Below are 8,144 nucleotides of genomic sequence, written 5' to 3' on the forward strand. Positions count from 1 at the left end.
GCACTTCCTGCCTACGGGAGGACACCGGGAGCTCGGCGTGGTGGGGACAGTTCTACCGCTGTGATGGTGAGCGCAGAATGAGGGGCGTCCTTGCTGCTCCGCTACAGCAGACGTTTGTGTTTAATATTACATTTGGGGCCCTTTGCAGGGTGACATGTGAATAAAGGATTTAGTTTTGTGGACGTCAGTGCGGTCTCATGTGTAGGTCAGGAAGGGTTGGCCGTCATAGGTCAGTTCACCGAGACCCATGGGCAGATCATGGTTGGCCATAATAGGTCAGCTCACCGAGACCCATGGGCAGATCATGGTTGGCCATAATAGGTCAGCTCACCGAGACCCATGGGCAACCATTTCACTGTCGGATCAGGAGGAGGCGGATGGAGAGTGACACAGGAAGCGGCATTGCTGGCAGTAATATTATACTCTGTGAATGATCGCCCGATGCGTTACAATTAGGGATGCACCGATACTAGTATCGGTGCCGATATCGAGTATTTGGGTGAATACTCGCACTCGCCCAAATGCTCCGATACCTAGCACGAGTACTTCCTGTATCAGGAAGCCGGGCAACGCATCATTACAACCTGCCCGGTTTCCTGATTGGCCAAGAAACGGCTCCATGCTATGGGTGAATACTCGCACTCGCCCAAATGCTCCGATACCTAGCACGAGTACTTCCTGTATCAGGAAGCCGGGCAGCGCATCATTACACGCTGCCCGGTTTCCTGATTGGCCGGGAAACAGCTCCGTGCTCTCTCGTCACTTGCGATGAGAGAGCATGGAGCCGCCTTCTCGGCCAATCGGGAAGCCGAGTAGCGTGCAATGATGCGCTGCCTGGCTTCCCGATTGGTCAGGAAGCTAGCAAATCCGCGCGCCGTGTAATGACGCAGCGCCCGGCGTCATTGCTCCCTCGTCATCTCACGAATCGTAATATTAAGAAAGTGACCTTAAAGCATTAGTTTGTATTGCTTTAGAAAAAAATGTGACCTGTCCCTTTAAGAAAAAGTATCGGTAATTGGTATCTGCGAGTACTTGATCAAAAGTATCGGCACTCAAAAGTGGTATCGGTGCATCCCTAGTTGCTACCCCCCAGGTATGTCCACAAGCACCTGCACTTTAGCTATCCCTACAGTGCTCGGTTTGTTCTTGTGCAGGATGTGGGCTGAATGAGAAAAAGAGGCAATTCCAACTCCTCCTCCTCCCCCCCCCCCCCTGCAGAACAGCGTGGATGGAGAACTCGCCACTGCCAGCCCTTGTGTTCAGCATGTACAGGACCCGTGGCTGCCAGAACACAGTGGCGCTGCTGAACAGTGACTGCACCTGATAGAACACAGTCACTGTTCTGTCAATTTTGCACCCGGCACCCCCCTCACCCGCCCCCCCCCATTTGTATTTTGATCAATTCGGCAGGAAGCCGGGCTGGCCTCATTTGAAACAGAATGAGAACCTCAGTTCCCTGCTAGAGGTAATGTACACACTTCTCCGGGGGCCTCTGTGTCTCCTACCTCCCCCCTCTGCAGCCTCCGTCTTCAGCATTGGACACCTCCAGGATTGTTGGGGGCGGTATGTGCCCCACGGTTCCTTCCTCCGACCCCGTGTCTCCTACCTCCCCCCTCTGCAGCCTCCGTCTGCAGCATTGGACACCCCCGTCATTGTTGGAGGGCTATGGTTCCTTCCTCCGACCCCGTGTCTCCTACCTCCCCCCTCTGCAGCCTCCGTCTGCAGCATTGGACACCTCCAGGATTGTTGGGGGCGGTATGTGCCCCTCGGTGTGCTATGGTTCCTTCCTCCGACCCCGCGTGTCTCCTACCTCCCCCTCTGCAGTCTTCAGCATTGGACACCTCCAGGAGTGTTGGAGGGCTATGTTCCCCCTCGGTGTGCTATGGTTCCTTCCTCTGACCCCTAAGTCATATAGTGACTTGTGTTGGAGGAAGGAACTATGACACACGGGGGGGAGCAGGTATCTGATACCCCCGGAAGTGTCCAATGCTGCAAAGGCTCTTGGAGGGGAGGTAGGAGGCAGGGACCACCAAGAGACTGCTACTTCTATTGCAAGCAACTGGCATTCTCATTGGTTTAGAGACCCGACAACGTCTGTAAATTGAAACCCGAATGGATCGAGTTCCGCCCTAGATTCTGGCAAAATGTTCAAATGGTTCCATAATCCATCCAAGCTGAACAAGGTACAATAATGACATTTCAGGGTCGGCCATCATTTTATTTTTTCATCCTATTACACATCATTTACATATACAGGTCACGTATGTTCTCCTTTAGACCGGCGTGCTCTTATATTCAGCCAATGAGGCAACGTTTGGTGTATGTATATATATATACACACACACACACACACACACACACACACACACACACACACACAACTACCTTGCAAAAGTATCCCACCCATGTGACTTCCCAGAATTCCCTGCTTAGAGGTCTGCACAGCGTTGATGCAACAATACAGCCATCCCCTGCAGCAGGCGTCTCCCGTCTTTGGAGAGATGAATTCGAGACGGTGACGGAGCTGAACCCGCTCTTAATAAAACCATGAAGTGCTTATAGCAGGGGTAGCAAAACTCCGGCTGTGGGGGTGGAACTACAAATCCCACGAGGCATTGCAAGATTCTCACAGCCACGATTCCCGGAGAGAGATGCATCATGGGATTTGTAGTTTCACCCACAGCTGGGGGGGGCGGAGGTTTGCTACCCCCAGGCTTATAGCATGCGGACCCACTAAAATGAGTAGCAAGAACGGGGCGGTTCCCACGTGGGGCTTCTTTGTGTGTGTTGGCCCGAACAATAAAGCTTTATTGAAATGCTGAGGTCCTCAATGTGCGGTGGCTTCTTTTGCTGGGGAATACATTTGAGGAGCGTGGGCGATCTTCACCTAATGCCAGCACCTGAGCGTCCAGACACCAACCAGTCCTTCTAGGCCAGTGGTGGCGAACCTTGGCACTCCAGCTGTGCCAAAACTACAAATCCCAACATGCATCTGCCTCTGGGAGCTATGTCTGTGGCTGTCAGAGCCTTGCAATGCCTCATGGGACTTGTAGTTCCAAAACAGCTGGAGTGCCAAGGTTCGCCACCACTGTTCTAGGCTTTCTGCTACTCCTCCAAATGAGCAGGCAGTTTTTAGAAAGGGCCCCAACATGACCTGCGACCATCGTTCTAGAGGCAAGAACCGCAATGAGATCCTTGCAATGTGCAAAAAGGTGCCCAGAGTGGACTTCTCCTATGCAGACTACTCCTTCCTCTTTTTCTTACTCTTGCTCCTGTGTTCAGCGCCTTCTACAGCTTGTTCCGGCTCCTCCTCTGGGGTAGGAGGGTCTCTGTACTTGTTTTTGCTCTTTTTCTTCTTTATAGTTTGGCATCGTTCCTCTTCCATAGACGCCTGGTCATCAACTTCTTCCACTTTCTTCTGCTTTTTCTTTTTCCCAGATTGGACATGTTCTTCTGTGGACTCATCCCGTTCTTCTTCAACCTTCTCTTCCAGGTCTCTTCTCGACTTCCTTTTCTTCTTTGACAGTTCTGAAGGAGCCCAATCTTGGTGGCCACAGAGAAGCTCCTCAACCTTCTCCTCCTCCTCCTCCTTTACTTTCCTCCTCTTCTTCTTCTTCTTCTTTGACAGTCTTGGGTCTTCTGTAGGTGGCCATTGTTGGTGACCATTGAGAAGCTCCTCACTCCCCTCATCCTTCCTCTTTTTCTTCTTTGAGGATCGTACGTCCTCTTGAATACCTCGAGCATGGTCTTCAGGATCTTCAGCCTCTTCCTTGACCGACTCACCAGTAACTTTCCTCTTTTTCTTTGAGGATCGTACGTCCTCTTGCATAGCTCGAGCATGGTCTTCAGCCTCTTCTGTGACCTCCTCACCAGCAACTTTCTTCTTTTTCTTCTTGGAGTACTTTAAGTCTAGAAGTTGGCCGTGGTTGAGTCCTCTGGCTGGGTCTTCCTCTACAGTTTTATTTGAAGAAGCTTCACCACTAAGAACATCCAACAAGTCTTCACTGTCTACATTTCTCTTTGATGTCATGGTGTCTTCTTCTTTCCAAGGAACATGTTCCTCCTGACCATTGGTTCCATCCTCTTCCAATGCTTCATCTTTGACCGTCTTCCTTTTCTTCTTCTTCTTGGGTTGTGTGGTGTTGGATGAGACGTCTTCATTGGCGATAACCGGTCGGCTCTTTTCCTTCTTTCTTCCAGTCTCCGCCTTTGTATCCGAGGACAGCCCTCTGCTAGGCTTCGCGGGTTCTCCACTCGGTTCCTTCTTCCCGTATTTTTCCAGGAAAGTCCTCTCCTGTTCTTCGACTCTTAATAGCTTTGCGCTCATCGTCAGGCCATGCCGAGCTCCCCTATGACAAAAGGAAAATGTGAAATTAGAAACCTTGACAAAGTAACGCTGTAGAGACGAGTGACACCAGCAAACCAAACAGTTCTGTCAGCTTCGGGTCCTTGATGCGGACCCCTCAATACAGCGAGATGAAGGTCTCTCTATACCTCATGCTGGGACCCTTATTATAAGCAGCTATGGCGGCCTCCTCGGCGTGTACAGACCACACAGAATTCTGTCTGCCAAGAAAATTGAAGAGATGGTGCCGGGCAGTATAATAGCATGCGCCGATCCAAATACACCCATCAGTTGTTCTGGAGTCACTGGCCTTCTGCACGGACCAGCGACCTTTTCCACATTAGGTGCCATGTTGATAAGCATTAGACAACCAGCAGGCCAGCGACCAATAGTCCATTGTAGTCTTTGTTTGATTTCAATGTTTGCTCCCCTAGTTGTACCGCTACTGCCGAGTTTAATATTAGATCATAATTAATGAGATAAACTTGCCATTAGTACTTGTATGCATTGGGGCTGATCGGGGGGGGGGGGGGGGGTCTGCAGTGCATGCACGGGTGTTGATCTGAGGGGTCTCAAGTTCGTGCACAGGTGCTGATCGGGGGGGGGGGGGGGGGTCTGCAGTGCATGCACGGGTGTTGATCTGAGGGGTCTCAAGTTCGTGCACAGGTGCTGATCGGGGGGGGGGGGGGGGGTCTGCAGTGCATGCACGGGTGTTGATCTGAGGGGTCTCAAGTTCGTGCACAGGTGCTGATCGGGGGGGGGGGGGGGGGTCTGCAGTGCATGCACGGGTGTTGATCTGAGGGGTCTGCAGTGCGTGCATTGGGGCTGGGCACTTCAAACCTCATATCAGCCCCAATGCACGCACTGCAGACCCCCCAGATCATCCCCAGTGCATGCACTCCAGACCTTAAATCAGGAAAATGCATGCACTCTAGACCCCCAGTGCATGCATTCCGGACTTGAGATCATCTCCAATGTATGCACTCCAGACCCTAGATCTGCCCCCGGAGGAATGCAGAGCACCGCTGTAAGCATGCAGGCGGCCTTCTTCCACAGCCTCTGGTGGGCTTTCAGGGAAACGATTGGGCCAGACTATGTGACAGACCGCCTAGTCAGCTGTTAATGGCAGCGGGTGGCAGCGTAAATGGCAAGAATTGCTTTCCCACCGATCATAAGACTCTTCTATGTACAAAGGACGGACATGACATCAGACATCTCCTATGACCCATCAGTCACTCGGTGTCACAGTTCTCTAATATGACAATATCCGAGATGGCAGCGCCTTACTTGTGAGCGGTGCGCCCCCCACAGATCTTCACAAGGTCGTCATCCGTCAGTCTGTTGGAGAGAAACAAACAAGATATATAACGATTGCTGCACGAGCCGTCTTCTCACACGAGGGGGGGCGGGGGGGCTATGTACACACCATTCACACATTTTATACATGACATTCCATTGGAAGAACGTGTGAATTCTGGGTGAAAGTTGCGTAAAACCATCAATAGACCCTTCACGCTCAGTGTCCATGAACCTTCACATAGCACGTCTCTTCTATGCCCCCTTTTGACCTGTTAAATGCGTTTTGTTGCATCTGTCTGATAAGTGCAAACAACTCCCATGCATCCCGCCAGAAATCCAGTTCCCTTGTAACTTCCTGTAAGGAGCTGACAACACGGAGCCTCTGCTTTGCTCAGAAGTCTGAACTCAGATACAAGTCAAACTTCAGGCATCCCCTTCACTGAGATACCCCATGGTCCATCCACATCTACAGGGACGCAGGCTCTGCGGGGTTCCCCGGCTACAGGGACGCAGGCTCTGCGGGGTTCCCCGGCTCTGCGGGGTCCCCCGGCTACAGGGACGCCGGCTCTGCGGGGTTCCCCTGGCTACAGGGACGCAGGCTCTGCGGGGTTCCCCCGGCTACAGGGACGCAGGCTCTGCGGGGTTCCTGGTTTGCTCAGGTGCTGATAACGAGGACAGACCTCCCAATCAGTCTGAGGCCTTGTTCACACCAAATGCAGAGCAGATCCGGTCAGGTTTCTGCACACGCACGCTAGTCTTTTAGATGCGTCTTTGATGCGTTTTTAGTTTAACATGGGCTTTCAGTGCGTTCCAGGCATTTGCATGCGTTTTTGATGCGTATGCCGATCCAGAGCAGGTAAAATAGGGCTTGCTGCAGTTTTTTTTTACCCGCTCCGGATCTGAACGCTGCGACGTGAACTGGAGCCCAAAATACCATCGGAATACATTGGACGCAGTTTTGTTCCGGTCTGCACCTGCTCCGCTCTGGACCCGCTCCGCGCTCGGTGTGAACATATCTGGGCCAGGTTCATACGGTTTGGCGCTTCCAACAAGCACTGAGTTTGACCCATGCAGCTCCTTCCACCAGGGCCCCAGGGTCATACTCATCCTGTTGAGTTCTCCATAATGTAATAGAACATTACCCCACCTAGGAGCCCATAGCATGTGGGAGGAGCTTAGAGGCGGGGTAGAGAGGATCTCTACAAGAGTTGCTCAATGGGGTTCCACCTACTTGGTAGCAGAGGACAGATCCAGCTTCTCATCCTCGTCCTCACTGCTGTCTGAAGAAGAAGATTCCTTTTCCACCGGCTTCTCTCCTCCCGATAGCAAGGTGGCAGACTGCAAACAGGGAACAAAAACCGAATGTCAGGAACCTACCAAGAAAGTATCCGCCGCTAAGGGGGTGGGCCTTCTGAGAGGGTTAGGGGCGAGTCATTGACCTATCCGTTGCACTGGTCATATTGCCATGGCCCCATTGGGGCGAGTCTATCCCCGAGATCTCTGCCGATGGTTTCCAATGAAACTGAAGGAAAGGGTCAACGTGGCAGCCAAGGAATGGTCAACGATTGAGGCCGTGTATAGGGACAAGGTGAGACTTCCTTCTTACCCAGCATAGTGACTGCCCTTCACCTCAACCAGGACGTCGTTCTTCTGCTGACTGGTCAATGGTTCCTCACTATAGGGGGCCCATAGGAAAGGAGGCTTCTGGTTGGTGTGAAGAGCGATCCAAACCTCCTTTGAACATACACGGGGCCCATTTTGCCATGTTTAGAGTATTCAGGTAGCCACTCCCCTAACCGAGGCTCCTCCCCATCTTTTTGAAGGTGACCGCAAGCCGTTCTACTGCAAGAAAAGGAGGTGAGGGGTCTTTCACTGAATGAGGGCGGAGCTTACTTTTATAAAGCGTCCGTACAGCATGTCCCGATTGGTAAGTGCTTTACGGGGCTTCTTGTTCGTCACCGCGGAGTTGTCGTCGTCTGTGACTTTCTTCACCTGAACTCCATCCTGCCCGAAAAACACCCCAAAAAGAAAATGGAGGTTATTCATTCATTTAAAAAAATGATATTTCAACCAGTTGACTTTGGGCCGTACGGTGTACGTCCCAAGAAACGTCAACAAAGTGCCTTGGGCGTACCTCGTGTGCCGGCAATCCCCGGCAGTCCCATTGGGTGAATCTCCCCAGTGGTAAGTAATAACAACCAGGAAATAGTTGGACCACCCCTTTCTGTATGTTGTAGGGGGAGGGGGGGTCGCTCCTTACCTGATCCGGCTCCACGGAGATGCTGGAGGCGGTTTTGTTGAAGACGTGATCCCACCAATGGAAGGTAAACTGCTCCGCCGAATTGTGACCCACCTACAGGGAAGAAACCCAAACACCGGCGCGTCACAAACCTGGCCGGACATACCACAAGCACAATGACACAGGGAGACCCCAGTGAGAAGCAGACATCAAGTGTGGTCATGTGGAGCCCGGCCTATCCGCTCACCACACCATCTCCCC

General features: G+C 52.2%; 1 protein-coding gene across 1 annotated transcript in view; it reads right to left on the reverse strand.

The window, feature by feature from the left end:
* Nucleotides 1–3,241: 3,241 nt before the first annotated feature.
* Nucleotides 3,242–8,144, reverse strand: part of GPATCH4 (G-patch domain containing 4) — a 7,217-nt gene continuing 2,314 nt past the window's right edge. Inside the window, exons 3-8 of the mRNA XM_018566053.1 lie at nucleotides 7,905–7,997; nucleotides 7,538–7,648; nucleotides 6,876–6,982; nucleotides 5,633–5,683; nucleotides 3,682–4,349; nucleotides 3,242–3,591 (exon numbers count right to left, since the gene is read on the reverse strand). Of these exons, the coding sequence (XP_018421555.1) occupies nucleotides 3,242–3,591; nucleotides 3,682–4,349; nucleotides 5,633–5,683; nucleotides 6,876–6,982; nucleotides 7,538–7,648; nucleotides 7,905–7,997 (1,380 nt within the window). The remainder of the gene's footprint in view (nucleotides 3,592–3,681; nucleotides 4,350–5,632; nucleotides 5,684–6,875; nucleotides 6,983–7,537; nucleotides 7,649–7,904; nucleotides 7,998–8,144) is intronic.

Source organism: Nanorana parkeri, unplaced genomic scaffold, assembly GCF_000935625.1.
Source record: "Nanorana parkeri isolate BGI_ZX_2015 unplaced genomic scaffold, ASM93562v1 scaffold911, whole genome shotgun sequence".
Classification (NCBI taxonomy): Eukaryota; Metazoa; Chordata; class Amphibia; order Anura; family Dicroglossidae; genus Nanorana; species Nanorana parkeri.